The sequence below is a fragment of the Ochotona princeps genome, chromosome 29, assembly GCF_030435755.1.
Source record: "Ochotona princeps isolate mOchPri1 chromosome 29, mOchPri1.hap1, whole genome shotgun sequence".
NCBI lineage: Eukaryota > Metazoa > Chordata > Mammalia > Lagomorpha > Ochotonidae > Ochotona > Ochotona princeps.
In genome coordinates, this window is record NC_080860.1 from 12,125,251 (window position 1) to 12,140,866 (window position 15,616).

At 53.5% G+C, this 15,616-nt stretch overlaps 2 protein-coding genes across 2 annotated transcripts; one reads left to right on the forward strand and one right to left on the reverse strand.

Annotated features, from left to right (window-relative positions):
- Nucleotides 1–310: 310 nt before the first annotated feature.
- Nucleotides 311–7,128, reverse strand: ALKBH2 (alkB homolog 2, alpha-ketoglutarate dependent dioxygenase). Its single transcript, XM_004591918.2, has 4 exons — nt 6,797–7,128; nt 3,136–3,420; nt 1,527–1,725; nt 311–803 (listed from the first exon to the last, which is right to left on the reverse strand). Exons 2-4 carry the CDS (start codon nt 3,410–3,412, stop codon nt 497–499), a joined length of 783 nt encoding a protein of 260 aa, XP_004591975.2. The 5' UTR covers nt 3,413–3,420; nt 6,797–7,128; the 3' UTR covers nt 311–496.
- Nucleotides 6,453–14,746, forward strand: UNG (uracil DNA glycosylase). Its single transcript, XM_004591919.2, has 7 exons — nt 6,453–6,701; nt 7,286–7,492; nt 8,036–8,131; nt 9,480–9,577; nt 10,510–10,598; nt 11,195–11,373; nt 13,722–14,746. Exons 1-7 carry the CDS (start codon nt 6,570–6,572, stop codon nt 13,860–13,862), a joined length of 942 nt encoding a protein of 313 aa, XP_004591976.2. The 5' UTR covers nt 6,453–6,569; the 3' UTR covers nt 13,863–14,746.
- Nucleotides 14,747–15,616: the final 870 nt, after the last annotated feature.

Here is a 15,616-nt window from a genome sequence, read left to right on the forward strand (position 1 = left end):
GGATGTATCCGTGGGCCTTTGGCCAGCATTGGGCCAGGCTGGGAGCCCAGGTTGTACATGTGAACTGCATCTCCACCAAGTCTCTTAAGCTGACTCCATTTTGTAAATTAATAGACGTTACATAGTAGCTAGATCAACTGATTTTGAGCTGTAAGTTATTTACAAAAGTAAGTAGCTTCTTTTTGAAGAAACCCCCTAAATTAATCCCATAGCTATGCCATAATAACTGCTGATTTATGTATTTGCTAATGGTACTTTTGTATCTGCTGTGTATTATGGCAATAAAGAACCATTTTGTTAGAAAAAAGGTCAGCTGTCATCTTTTGATCACTGAAACATGATTTTATTACAACATCCTCTTTCTGAATCCTACGGAGACCAGAAGTCACTGGTTTTGATGAAACCTTGCCTGTATTCCCCGTCGGCACCCCCAGGTCCCAAGAGTGGAAATGCAAAGGGAAAGTAAGCATACCCACCAACCGGTGGCAAACCTTTTTTATCTCTTAGTAGGCACAATTTTCCGAAACGTCAGATTGACCCGCGGAGCCAGCACCTTCTTGCGCACTGGCAGGCTGTGGTACCAGTGCGTGTTGGTCGGGGGCTTCATCAGGAGCAGGCTCCCATGAGCCAGCGACAGCCGCACCGCTGCCACCTGCCGGGCAGGGCTCCTGCCCCGGGAGTCCTTATGCCGGAAGACAAAGTCCCTGCAGGCCCCAAAGGAGACGGAGGCGATGGGGCTTCCAGTGGCCAGTTCCCTCTCGTCATCACGGTGCTCCCCGATGTGGTCACAGCCGTCTTTGTACCTTCAAGTGGGGAGATGACGCTGCCTCAGGACAGCAGAGCTTCAAACATCTCCCTCTCCCAATGTGCACCTCATCACGAGCTACCGAGCAGCCAAGGCCGAGGCAGCCCCCGGTCTCGCAGTTACCCTGTTTGGTCTCCACTGTCACACTAATGCTCTCTCTGTCTCCATACAGGAAAATGTGTCCCAAGCCCTGCCAGGTTCCTGCCAGCTGCCCAAGAGCCATGTAGACTCACTGTCTTGGCTACCTCCCCTGGGAGTTCTGCTGCTCACTGTTCCTGTTGTCATCAGTCCAGGGGAACCCCTCTCAGCACTTCCTCCTGGGCTGGCTCTGCCCCCAGGAGATAGTTTCAGTTGCTAGGACACTGTGGGTATGAGTGCCACCAGTATAGTGCTCAATACCCTGCAACCCACAGTGGGGCCCCCCACTTCCATATCCAGCCTGAGTATCAGGAAAGGGGCCACCCCCAAAACCCCATCCTGAACCCAAAGCCTTAGCTTTTGGCCACTCGCAGGCGGATGAGAACAAGTGATTCATCTTGGGCCACTCAGAACTGTCAGAAATGACACGCAGAACTGTCTTCATCACTTCCTACTGTCCCACGGGGGCCCAACTCTGCTTGTGCTGTGTCATGTTCCTGTCCTTGCCAGGTGCACTGGAGTGTCCCCTGCCCAACATACACAATGCACTGAGGTGGGAGGGGATGGAGCAGGGAGTTGTCACCTGTTGATGAGCACGAAGTTGAAGGTGTGTCCCGTCACCTCAGACACGCGGTCCCGGACACGTTCGAGGATGGGGATCCAGGGCCGTGGGGACAGTGTGAGGCCTGAGAACGTGTACGTGAGTCCCGCGTCACCATATGTCACCTGCTTCCTGGGCACGCTGTGCCACTTCCCAAACACCTGCACCCTGGCCAGCGCACCTGTGTGGATAGAACAAGCTGTTTCATACCCTCAAAGATCCTGGAGGGTGAGTGCTCTGAGCAGCAGAACTGAAAGGGGCAGCACAGACACCACACTCTCCAGGGTCCTGCCAGGGGACCCTGCTACAGCTCTGGAATAGGATCTGGCCCCCAGATGCTTTCAGGGGGCTTCAAGTTCACAGTCCTAAGTGAGGTGAAACTAAGAGGGCAGAGACTTAGTGCAGTGAAGGTGTTGAGAGGCGTGGTCTCTGGGGAACAACTGGGTGGGGTTGTTAGGGTGGAGGCCCCGTGATGGAATCCTATAGAGGCAATCCAGATGGACAGACTCCTGCCGTTTGGGGCCTGGGAATCTGGCACAACAAGCTGTCTCATGGGGCAAGCCAGTTGGGTCCACCTGACCAGTACTGTGGTCCTCCAAAACCTTGAGCCACAAAGACCCTGTCCCCTGAGCCAGCCAGCCAGCTAGCCTGCCTCGGGTGCCCTATTACAATAAGGAATATCTGACAGGTGCAGACCCCCGTCCCTGAAGTCACAGTGGTCACCCTTGCATGTTCATTTCTGGTCAGGGAGACTTGTCTCCTCATAGAAACCCGGGCCAGTGCCCACTCTCTTACATTCCATCATTTTATTGTCCTGACCACAGCAGTAGTCCAATGAGGAGTTACAATTCTGCACACAGTGCAGCTAAGTCCCGCCTACTCCAAGCTTCTGACCCGGCTTCCTCCTGATGTACCTGAGATGCAGCAGATGATGGGCCAAGTTCTTGAAGGTTGATTTATTTAAAAGATAGAGTGACAGAGAGATCTTCCATCCACTGACTCACTCTCCAGTGGCCACAATGGCTAGAGCTGGACTAGGCCAAAGGCAGGAGCTGGGAATTTCTGCCACTCACATGGGAGACCCAGGTGCTATTCCTGGCTGTTGTGGGCATCTGGGGAGTGAATCTGTGGATGGAAGATTCTCTATGCCTGCCTCCTTTCCTCTTTCTCTGCAGGCTGCACCCATAACTACAAGGAAAATTCAAAACATTTATGGGAGATGGAATTAAGAATTTACCTTGGTACAAAAAAATTGAAATCCTTGCATTTTTTTTTTCATAATGCTCATTCTTCATGAACTTTTTCCTTCACATGCATGAATTTCAGAACCCTGTGTTCTGTTTCAGCTGGTCCCCGCGTCCAGCATGGCTGTGGGTTGCTTCTGTTTTCTAGGTGACTCTCCAGGGTGTCCAGGTGTGACTCCCGTCAGCGATTCTTGTCCCAAACCCCGGAAACCCAAAGGTATCCAGGGAGCGTGTGTGTGTGATGACTGTGGCAGCAAGCCAGTCCCACCTGGCTGCTGAGCCCGAACTTCTCCAAACACAAGCTCACTGTCTTTATGGAACACACATGCACACTCCCCTCTGCTTACCTGTGAAATATTCCACTTCCTTCTCCAACTCCCGGAGAATGTCATCTGCCTCGGCTTTGCCAAACAGGACCATGTAATCGCAGTCTAGACCCTCGGCCCGGATGTGCTGCCAGCCCGGGGTTGCCAGGGGGGCTACACTGCCAGGGGGCTCTCTCCTGGGCCTCTTCCTCTTGCTTCCTCTGTCCATGCCTGGCTCTCCTCCGGTCTGCTCTTCCTCTTCTTCCTCTTCGTTTCCTGGAAGGCTACCTGGAGTCCTCTTCACCAGGAATCTGTCCATCTCATCTCCTTACAAGAAAGAAGGCAACAAGAGAGATTGCCCAGGCTGTCCCCGACCCAAACATTTGTTCACCCAAGCAGACTCATTTTAACAACTACTCTCTCCCTCTTCAGGTTTCCAGTCGAAGTATAAAACTGGACTTGGCATGATGGCTCAATTGGCTAATGCTCCCCCCTGCAAGCGCCAGGACCCCAAATGGGTGCAGGTTCGTGTACCAGCCATTTCATTTCCCATCCAGATCCCTGCTTATGGCTTGGGAAAGTAGCAGAGGATGGCCTAAAGCCTTGGGACCCTGTACCCACGTGGGAGGCCTGGAAGAAGCTCCTGGTTTTGGATGGGCTCAGCTCTGGCTTCTGCAGCCACTTCGGAACTGAAGCAGCAGATGGAAGATCATTCTGTCTCTCCTTCTCTCTAAATCTACCTTTCCAATAAAAATAAACAAATATTTAAAGTGTAAAAGTGCATCTTACAAAAGAAGTAGAGGGCCTTAGAGCTGGAAGAGCCTTCGAGATGCCCTGCTCCAGGCTCTCCCATCCTGACAAGGCATCAGAACCAGACAGCTGGCCTGCACTTGGCGCCCAGGTACCTGACTCTGTAAAGAATCCCTCCCTGGGAATTTGCATGCCACAAATTTAGAACCTATGATCCAAACCTTCATTTCATAAAAAAGAAAAAAAAAGCAATTGTGACTCACAGTCCTCAACTGTGTGCGTGTGCTCCCCAAATGGCCACAAGAGCCAAAGCAGGAGCTTTACCCAGGTCTCCCTACTTCCTCTGGCAAGGACCCAAGTTCTTTTTTTTTTTTTAAGATTTGTTTATTTGATTACAAAGTCAGATATACAGAGAGGAGGAGAGGCAGAGAGGAAGATCCTCTGTCCGATGAGTCGCAGGTTCAGGGTACCAGGAACCTCTTCCAGGTCTCCCATGCGGGTGCAGGGTCCCAAAGCTTTGGGCCGTCCTCAACTGCTTTCCCAGGCCACAAGCAGGGAGCTGGATGGGAAGTGGAGCTGCCGGGATTAGAACCGGCGCCCATATGGGATCCCGGCGCGCTCAAGGAGAGGACCTTAGCCGCTAGGCCACGCCGCCGGCCCAAGGACCCCAGTTCTTGAGCCAGTAGTAGGGAGCTGGAGCCGGGAGCTGAGGGGGTGGGGTATGGAACCCAGGGACTCTGATGTGGGAAGCGCGGGAGGGGCAGGGTAGTGCGGATGCACCATGCAGCTTCTTAGCTGGTGCACCAGCCACCCTAACTCTCACACCCAGAGAGAGGCAGGGGGGTATAACTCCAGTCCGCCAGAAAAGCAGGGTCTCTGTGTGTGCCGCTGCTACACCAGCATTGAACTAGGGATAGGTAAAGGGCGCAGGGAGAATGAAATTGTCAATCTTGCAGCTCCCGACAGCAGGAGGGAGGGGAGGACACTCACCGGGGCTGCAGCTTGACTTCCGCAAGTAGGGGCCCGCCGGGAAAAGCAGGTCATTTGCAAAACAAGCCGCAGACGGCCTCCTGGCGGCCCCTGGTGGCGAACGCCTAGCCTTGCAAGCAAGTCGGGGGCTTATTTGAGCTCTAAGTTAACCGTTTGAGGTTCTGGGACCTTGCGGTTGGGAACTGGGGTTTTATTCCTGGCTGTGGCTCCTGACCCAGGCATTCCGGCTAATGTGCACCCTGGGAGACAGCACGTGTGTTGGCTCAAGTGCTAGGGGTCCCTAGCAGGTCCTGGGTGGAGTTTCTGAACCCAAGCCCAGCCCCAGCATCCCCCCACTTCGGTGGGATGGGATCCCTTGGTCCTGTCGCTGCTGCAGCACAGTGGGTTTGGCCGTGGCTTGCAACGCTGTTATCCCCGATTGGATCACCTGCTCACGTTCTCCCTATGCTGCTTCTGACCCAGCTCCCCCTGACGTGCCTGGCAAGGCATCACAAGACAGTCCTTGTCATCCACGCGGCCATCCTGGCTCCTGACTTAGGCTCTGCCACACTCTGCCTGCTGCACGCACTTGGGGGAGTGAACTCAGTGGCTGTGTGGGGGTATTTGAGGCACAAACCATCTCACTCTGTCTTTCAAATAAATGAAAACAGTTGTCATCTGTTAAAGTTGTAAACCACAGCCACCCTACTGTGCCGTGGACCGGGTCTCCAGCTCCTTTGTAAGCATTCTGTTTCTGATAACCCCACACCCCTGAACCCCTTCCCCTTCCCATGCCTCAGCTGACCGTAAGCTCAAACCCCTTGACATGACCTTTTTTTTTTTTTCTAGAATTCTTTGTGGAAATCACTTTAGAAAATGTTTTAGGACCAGTGAAGTGGCTCAATTGGCTAATCCTTCACTCTGTGTCGCCAGTATGTCATATGTGTGGGCATTGGTTCTAGTCCCGACTGCTGCACTTCCCATCCAGCCAGCGCTCAGTTTATGACCTGGGAGGGCAAGGAAGGGTGGTTCAAAGCCTTGGACCCTGCATCCACATGGGAGACCCCGGAAGATGCTTCTGGCACCGGATCAGCTCAGCTCCGGCCACTGCAACTGTATGAAGGGTGAGTTAGCAGATAGAAAAGCTCTCAGCTACTCTTTAAATCTGCCTGAACAATAAAAAATAAATCTTAGAAAAAAAAGGAAAAGGTTTTGACCTGGAGGTTGTTTGGATGCAATTTGCACTTCCAAAAGATCACTATTTACATTGCAAAGAGATCTCTCCTGAAGAGCTCAAGCTTTTGGGGTGAGAGTAGGTACTTGGTATGCCCTTCGGAGCATGTGTGGTTTGGCGGGACCTCAGCTACAGTCTCCCCAAGCCTACCGGTTGGGCAAAACGACCGCGCTTATAACCTTCGTTTACAGTCGGTCTATAAAAGGCTCAACCGACAGCATTGCAAAGCTCGTTCCTGTCCCACCCATCACCCCCTAACCCCCCGGGGCGGGCAGGACGCGCGGGCAGACGGAGGACTCGGCTAATCGGGGGAGCCAGCAGGGCGCCCACCCTCCCCGCCCCAGGCACCGGGTGCAGCCGCGCCCTGCACATGCGCACACAGCCCTCCAGCCCACCCCCGCCCCGTTAAGCCCCCCGCTCGGAGCATGCGCGGGGCTTTGGCGCCAAATTTCGGACAGTCGCGGCAGACGCCAGACGAGCGGGTTCCCGGGCAGCGCGCGTTCGCTGCCTCGTGAGCTTCGGGATGATCGGCCAGAAGACCCTCTACTCCTTCTTCTCCCCGGGCCCCGTCAGCAAGCGACGCGAGCCCAGCCCCGAGCCGGCCGCCCCGGGAACCGGCTTGGCGGCTGCCGCTGAGGAGAACGGACATGCGGCGGTGAGGCGCGGCGGGGGACCGGGTGCGAGGGTCAGGGAGGGAGAGGACGGTGGGAGCCCCGTGGGACCGAGGGGACGCAGGAGCGCGCCGCTAACCTGGGGAAACCGGGGACCCGGACTCCTGTGCAGCCTGCACGTGTTCAAAACAGCCGCCTCAGTCCTCCAGCATCCGCCATGCTTGGAGCCGGCCAATGAGGACGAGCCTCTGAGCCCCGTGAGCCAATCGGCGCGTCGCCAGCACGCCCTGCGCGGCCCGTGTGTCCAATCAGAGGGAGCGGGAGGCGGGATTCCCGGGCGGGGAGGTTTTTGCCGCGAAAAGGCCGCATGGAGACGGACACCTGTGGCGGCTCCGGCGGGGGCGGGGCGGCTGGGTGCAGGCTCCGTAACCCCGCGAATTGCCCTTCCCCGGCCGGCTGAAGCACCAAACGCCCCCAAAGTTTCCGGGACACACTGAGTCCCGGGCCCTGTCTTTGCTCCATGGGCGTCTTCTGCCGCTGGCCGCTGGCCTTGCGCCGAGAGCTGCGGGCGCCGACCTGGCAGGGTCGCCTGCAGCTCGTGACCAGCCATCCTGGGGACCCTTCGCAGGCGAACCCCGCCAAGAAGGTCCGGGCGGGAGAGAACGAGCCCGGCACGCCGCCCTCGTCGCCGCTGAGCCCCGAGCAGCTGGTTCGCATCCAGAAGAACAAGGCCGCGGCCCTGCTCCGGCTCGCGGCCCGCAACGTGCCGGCGGGCTTTGGGGAGAGCTGGAAGAAGCAGCTGTGTGGAGAGTTCGGGAAGCCGTACTTTATCAAGGTGAGCCTTTGGTGGGGATGAAACGGCAGGCCGCGCGCTGGCCTCCCCCTCCCCCCCGTCCTCTCGGTATTGTTAACCCAGCAAGGCCACGTCCAGCTCCCCAAAAAGATTGTTCTTCATTCTCTTCCCGAACTCCCTTTGCCTGCAAAAGGGGTGCAGGCAGGGCGGGCTGTTGGCTTTGCATTTGCTTGTGTGGGTCCAGGTTAGGACTGGAAGGCCTAGACGGGTCAAACGCGGCAAATTTGCTAAGCAGGACAGCTAGGCGTGGCCAAGCCAGCAGCCGGAGGGAAGTGAAACCTGGCCTGGCCTCTTAAAATAAGGGAGGGGAGATGGTGGCTGGACACCCAACGTTAACCCAACCCTGGGAGAGAGAGTAAGGGTGGGGAGCAGGGGTGACTGGTGGTCTTTAGGAAGCTGGGTTGTAAAACTCAGACAGGAGCTAGCTGGGACCTCTAGGCACTGGCAGTGGAAGCTTTCCCCTGGAGTTGTCTGGCTGCCAATGGGAATCTGATGTTTAATTCAAATTTTTATCTTTAAAATCAGCTCATGGGATTTGTTGCGGAAGAGAGGAAGCGTTACACTGTTTACCCACCCCCACACCAAGTCTTCACGTGGACCCAGATGTGTGACATACGAGATGTGAGTACAGGCTGGGGACAAAGTTTATCAGGGGAGGAGAAGAGAAGAGAGACCTGGGTTCATTCTTGTTAACCCTTACCAAGAGGTAGTTACCTGGACAGAGGGAGGACTTAGGCCTATGGACCCTGTGTCTGTCCTCGTAGCTCGTGCTTTCCTTAGTTCTGGAACCAGCCTCATGCCAGGCCTGGAGCAGCTGGTGGCAGCGTGCCTCACATGTGGAGCTGGCACCCCCACAGCCATGCCCTCTGGCCTTGGCCCTGCTTCAGCCTCTGAATTGGTCACCTCTCAGGCCTCCTTCCCCAAGGCTCGTTTGTTACTTAGCACTTGAAGACACTCCTTAAATGGGGCCTTGCCACCCCACACCCCATTGGACCGTGTGATGGTCTCCCCTCTCACACCCGCCCTTTAGGCCTGTTGCAGGCTGAGTTCATGATCTGGTTCCCTCTGACAGCCAGCACATGGGTCACTGCTTGCCCCGAGGGTTTTAGCGATTTCAATTTTCATTTTAGAGCAAGCTTTGTTATTTTTGTATCCTTTTTTTTTTTCCTGTTCAGTCCTTGCTTGTCCTTTAGCTTTGCTGTATTGTGAATACCAATGATCATTATAAATAAGAGTCAAAACAGAGTATCAAACCCTGAACAGTATCTCTGGGTAGGCGCTTGGGGTAGCATTTAGGGTTCCTACATCCCATGTTGGAGTTACCTGGGTTTAAGTTGTGGCTCTTCCTCCATTCTTGCTTCCTGCTGAGGTACCATCTGGAGGGTAGCAGATGATGGCTCAAGCCCTTGTCACCCATGTGGGAGACCCAAATGGAGTTCCTGGCTCCTGGCTTCAGCCTGGCCCAGCCCTGGCCATTGGAGTTATTACAGAGAGAAAATATTCCATCTACTGATTCACTCCCCCAAATGACAGAAACAGGTAGGGCTAAGCCAGGCCAGAGCTGAGAGCCAGGGATTTCTTTCTGGGTCTTCCACATGGCTGCAGGACCCCAAGATCTTGGGTCATCCTCAGCTGTTTTCCCAGACCGTTAGCAGGGAGTTGGATGAGAAGTGGAGCAGCCAGGACTTGAACTTGCATGCTGGTGGTAACCTTTCAAAGGCAACAGCTTAATTTTGTGTGGCACAACACAGTCCTGCCCCCATAGCTTGTTTCAAAGACCTGTCAAGGAAAGGGGTGGGGTGGCATCAGGACCATGGGACGGAGGTTAATGGAACATCAGTTACTGCTTGGGGTTCTCGGTTGGGTCCAAAGGGAGGCTCCCCCTTCCACTGTGCCGTCCTGCAGGTCACTGGTTAGCCAATGTAGCATGGCCACTGCAGTGTGGTGTTTCCTGTGCTCTGTGTTACAGGTGAAGGTTGTCATCCTGGGACAGGATCCATATCATGGACCCAATCAAGCGCACGGGCTGTGTTTCAGCGTCCAGAGGCCTGTTCCGCCTCCGCCCAGGTACGGCTGCCTACAGAAGTGATTGCATGCCGAAGTGTACTCTGCGTGTTCCAGGTGTGCCAGGGGTGGGGGGCAGGACTGGCATTTGCCTTTTGAGCAGGATTTCTCAATATGGGCACTGCTGGCGTTGAGGTCTGGATCATTTGGCATTGTGCACCGTGGGATGTTGGGGAGGGGTAGAGAAAATTACCCTTGATGAAGAACCACTGGTTGGAAGGATTTTATGTAGATGGTATATGCAGGTGGATAAATGTAAGGGACTCTTAACAGCTTTATGGAGAATTGGTGTGATTTTTTTTTTTTTAATTCCATTTTTCCATGAGTTTTGTTTTTAAGATTCATTGATTTTTACTGGGAAGTCAGATATACAGAAAGGAGGAGAGACAGAAAGATCTTCCATCCTCTGGTTCACTCATCAAGTGGCTGCAACAGCCAGGGCTGAGCCAATCTGAAGCCAGGAGCCTGAAGCCTCTTCCGGGTTTCCCACCCAGGTGCAGGGTCCCAAGGCTTTGGGCCATCCTCTGCTGCTTTCCCAGGCCACAAGCAGGGAGCTGGATGGGAAGTGGAGCAGCCAGGACATGAACTGGTGCACATAAGGGATCCCGGTGTGTGCAAGGCGAGGACTTTAGCCACTAAGCTACCGCACCAGGCTCTCTGTGAACTTTTTGAAGTTCCTTTATGTGTCTAAAATCTATAAAGATAGAAAACCGTAAGCCTCAGTGAGGAGGTGGGTGATGGTCCTGCAAAGTGCTTGCTGTTCCTTAGGCATAGGCAGGACTGGGCTTTGGCTGGTGGAACTGGCAAGATGCTTATGGCTGGTGGCCTGTTCCCCTGTCATGTAGAGGGCTAGCCATCACACGCACCTTGGGAAACACCGCGGAACTCTCAAGATCATAGTTACTTAGGTTCTGTTTCTTCTGACTTGCTTTCAGTTTGGAAAACATCTATAAAGAGCTGTCCACAGACATTGAAGGCTTTGTGCATCCTGGCCATGGCGATCTGTCCGAATGGGCCAAACAAGGTAAAGTCGTGGCTGCTGCGTGTGTTGGAGCATGGCAGCCCCTGCTGTCCTGCTGATGAGAGTTCTAAGTCTAGGGCTGATTTAACCTGACTCAGAGAGAAGGACGTGGGGTCTTCCATCTGCTGATTCACTTCCCAAATGGCCCTAATGGCCGGAGCTGAGCTGAGCTGAAGCCAGGAGCCTCTTGCGAGTCTCCCATGCAGCTGCTTCCCCAGGCCATAAGCAGGGAGCTGGATTAGAAGTAGAGTAGCCAGGAGTCTTAAGTGGTGACTATATTGAATGCCAGCACTGCGGGTGGTAGCTTTACCAACCATGCCACAGTGCCAACTCCCCATTAGGATATTTTTAAAAGTGATTTTGGTGATGGATATGACCAGGGCTTAGTACAGCAAACTGAAAGATGCCAAAGAGGCAGAGATTAAAATGCCCTCTACTTTTCTTGCCCTGAGGTCCCCACTGGGTGCACCTGCTGCTGTCATTTAGCTATGCGGAATCCCACCAGGCAGTGGTCTCAGGGTGTGTTTGTGTTGCTGAGTGCACGCAGGCTGCTGTGTTAGAACCTGCTTTCACTGTGTCTCTTTGCCATGTGCTGACAGGCGTGCTGCTCCTCAACGCTGTGCTCACGGTGCGCGCCCATCAGGCCAACTCCCATAAGGAGAGGGGATGGGAAGAGTTCACCGACGCCGTGGTGGCCTGGCTGAACCAGAACTCCAGCGGCCTTGTCTTCCTGCTCTGGGGCTCCTATGCCCAGAAGAAGGGCAGCGCCATCGACAGGGTACGTTTGTCTGTAGCACTCTTGAAATGTTTCTAAGCTGTCTGTGGTATGTCTTCTATGAATTATTTAAAAGTTATTTATTTAGAAGGCCACCTATGGGTTGGCCCCTAGGGGCTACTAGGATCTGGTTGTCTAAGTGGGTAAAAAGTGTGCTTCAAAGAGGTTTCTTTAGATTCGTTTGTTCACTTGACAGTGAGAGTTAGAGATGCGCTCGGCTGGTTTACTCTATCCGTCTCACCCACTGCCTTTGGTCCTGAGTGGAAGCCCACACAGCACCTCCTTGCTGGGGCCCAGGAGCATATCAGTCAAGTCACCTTTCCTCTGCCATCCCACATGGCACTATTCCTCCACACTCAATGACAACACCGGCCAGTCTGCCCAGCAGACGTCCCTGACAGCTGCTCCCAGCCGCTCCTCCCCGCACCATCTGTCCTTCATGTCTGCATTCTTTTCTGTCTGTCTCACACCACCCCCCCGACCACCTTTGCCTTGCGTTGGGCCTCATTTAATCTTACTCGAGTGACTCATGTACTGCTTCCCTGAGAGGCAGCTGTGTTGGCATCGAGCTGGTGAGGGTTATGGTTGCAGCCAGCCTCTGCCAGGACTCCACTCTGTTCACTGTGAGCTGCAAGCTGACCAAGCCTTTGGACCTTCTCTCGGTGCCCTGCTGCTGTCTCATCGCACAGCTGACTCCTCTCTGCCCAGAGCTGGCAGCTCCTTGGGGCTTCCTGGAGGACCTGGGTTCCCAGGAGCTGGGGCTGCTTTGCCAGCTCTGAGCACCCGTGTGCATGGCTGCTCAGTACCCTCACTGGCCCTTCCTGGGGATCTGTCACCTGTCAGTCTCACACCACAGGCGGATGATAACTGCTGAGTGGACTTGAACCTTAGTGGCCCAGCTCCCGGCTCTGCATTTTTAAGGTTTTATTTTTATTAGAAAGGCAGATTTACAGAGATCGAGAGACAGAAAAAGATCTTCTGTCTGCTGGTTCACTCCCTAAATGGCAGCAACAGCCAGAGCTCAGCAGATCTGAAGCCAGGAGCTACCTCTGGGCCTCCCATGCAGGTGTAGGGATCTGGATGGGAAGTGGAGCAGCCAGGATACAAACCACCATCCATATGGGATTATGGGATGCCAGCACTTATAGGCAGAAGATTAGCCTTGAGTCACTGTGTCAACACTTGCTTGCTTGTTTGTTTTTAAATTTATTTGGGAGTCAGACTTATTTGTAACTCAGAGTTATAGAGAGAGGTTGTAAGAGAGATCTTCCATCCACTGGTCCACTGTAGATTTCTCCACGGTTGGCGGTGAACCAGGCCAGAACCAGGAGCTCCACCCAGGTCTCCCTCATGGATGGCAGGAGCCCAGACACTTGACAGGCTTTGCTGGTGTTGTTTTTTTTTTTTTTTTAATGATTAAGATTTATTTATTTTTACTGGAAAGGCAGATACACAGAGAGGAGATACAAAGAGAAAGGTCCTCTGTCCACTGGTTCACTCCCCAAGCGACCTCAACCACTGGAGCTGAGCCAATCTCAAGTCAGGAGCCTCTTCCAGGCCTCACATGGGCGCTGGGTTCCAAGGCTTTGGGCCATCCCTGCCCTCCTAGGGCAAAGGCAGGGAGCTGGATAGGAAGTGGAGCAGTCGGGATATGAACTGGTGCCCACATGGGATCCTGGAGTGTTCAAGGCAAGGACCCTAGCATTATTAATAGAGTATGGGGGTACTTCCAATAGACTGATGAGATGGTGATTCCGACAGCAAATAGAGATAGCTGGGAAGGCAGTATCCTTCATTATTGCTTTTCCTGAAAGCAATTCTGTAAGTTGTGTCTTAGAGTTTTCCAGAAAAAGTGTTAACGCATTTGTTGTTTTAGCCTGTCTCTCCCCTTCTTGATAAAATGACAGGGTGTCGCTGTGTTAGTTGGGCCATGTTCTAGTACCTTTGAGGTGTTGTCAAGAACTTCAGGAAGAGGCTGAGTGGCTTTTAGGCACTGGACCTACATGTGGCTTGGGCCAATGGAACCAGTGCTGAGTGGGCCCCCTTCTCAGTGTGTGGCTGGCGGCAGTGTGTGTCCTCAGTCTGTGCTCTCAGTCTGTGTCCTGGCGGCAGTCTGCAGTGGAATGGCTGGATACAAAGTCTCAGCACCTGAGAACTGAGTGGCCCCCACCAGACCGAAGGCTGACCCTGCCCTGCCTGCATCCTGACAGGCAGACAGGCGCTTTGTGGATGAACCCACCAAAGGCCTTGAGTTTGGTTACCACGGGGAATTGTGCTCCTGCCTCGGGGCAACTGCTGTTTTTTTCTTTTTCTAAAAGCGCTAAGCCTGCCAGCTTGTTTTGTCTTTGCAGAAGCGGCACCACGTCCTGCAGACAGCTCATCCGTCTCCCTTGTCAGTGCATCGAGGGTTCTTTGGGTGCAGACATTTTTCTAAGACCAATGAGTTGCTGCGGAAGTCTGGCAAGAAGCCTATCGACTGGAAGGCACTGTGACCTGGAGTTGAATTTGTGGGTCGCAAGAAGCTGCTATTGATTTGATCCATCTGTAACCAAGTCACATTGGAACTTAAGTGCTGTGGACATGGCAGGGACTGCCCTTGGGCCCGGTGTCTTTCTCTGCGCTTGCTCAGTTGAAGGTGTGAGCTGAGGCAGGCATGACTGTGTGGATGTGGGAGACTGGCGATGCCCTGGTGCTCTCTTCCTGGGTGGCCGCTGGCAGGCGAGGAGCACCTGTTTGATAGAGCTGGTAGTTTGGTGCCTGCTGCTGCTATTTACCTGTTAGGCCAGCTCACCTTGCCAGATGTCGCTTGGAAAGCCCCCTGGGGCCTGGCCCAGCACGTGCTCTAGTCTCTGCCAGATACGCTGTCCCCTTGATCTTTCAGGGATCCCTCAGTCCTCTGGTGAGGATGATTGTGAAGGCGTCCCCGCTGGGTGAGCCTTGGCACTTAGGGGCTGAGAGAAGGCATCAGGTTCTGATTGGTTCTGTTTAACTTGAGTGTGTCTTGAGGAAGTGGTAGAAGTTAAATGAGAAAGTTGGGGAGGCAGGGGTTTCTGGGGTGTTCTTTTAGCTGGGCAGAGGTGTTTTCCTCCAGATATCCTGACTTGAAGTTTTGTGTTTTTTTTAAAGGCAGCAACGACTGCCACATGCTGTATTTTTATGGGCTGGAGTCACTTGGCTATGTTTTCTACAACACTGGAAGTTTTTTTCTATTTTTTTATAATTTTTTTTTTAACAAATATGCTGAAGTAGGGAGATACTTTTTCAATCCTTTTATAGAGAGGCCGTCATGAGTGTGTACTTCCATCCCTGATCTTGTTAGTGCTGGCTGTGAGTTAATCCTGCGCAGAGTTGCTAATAAAGGATTGTTGAAGCTTCACTTGGTGCCTGGTGTTCGGTAGCGTCTGTAGCCATCCTTGGGGCTACCCTTGCACCTGTCCCCTCCTTCCACCCTGGTTTCCATGGCAGCATTCGTGTCCCTCCCCCTGAGCCTTGCTTCCTTCTGGGTCCCCTCCGCTGGGCCTGAACAGGGCCTCCCTGGACTAATTGGAGAAGTGGCAGAGCTCATACCCAGACTCTAGTGCCATGAGCATCCCAGGTGGGGTCCCTCTGCTGCAGCCCCAGAGGGTGTACCTCTGGCCAGCAAAGTCTTCAGGGACTTTTCATTGACATGGGCAAGAAAATTGTGTTCAGGGAAAACAAGAGGCTAGCAACTGGACTTGCTGTGAGAGCAGGGACGTGGTGGCCTTCCTTTTGCTTGGGAATAGTTCGATTCACACTGTGGCAGAGGACTTCAGAATTCTGTGGTCAGCACACAGGTGCTAACGGAAGGAAGAGTCCTTCAGGGTTTACCTACAACCTCTGGAATCTTCGCTTACAAATAAGCTGAATTAATTTACCCTGGGAGGAAGGGGACAGTTTATTTTTAAAAAAAATTTTAAAGTTATTTTAGAAACGTATTTGAAAGGGACAAGGGAGAGGGTATCTTGGATCCACTGGTTGGCCTCCCTTTCCCACTTCTCCCTCCCACCCATACGGCCAGTGCTGGGCCAGGCCAGAAGCTCCATCCTGGCTTACCACACCACACCAATGTGCTCAGCCTGTCATCTGTTGCTTTCACAGGGGCCTTAGCAGGGACCTAGATCAGAAGCAGAGCAGCTGGTATTTGGGCCGGCTCTGATGTGCGCTTGTTTTGGGAATTGCAAGCTGCCATTTAACTTCCTATGTTGCAATACCAAGAATCACACAC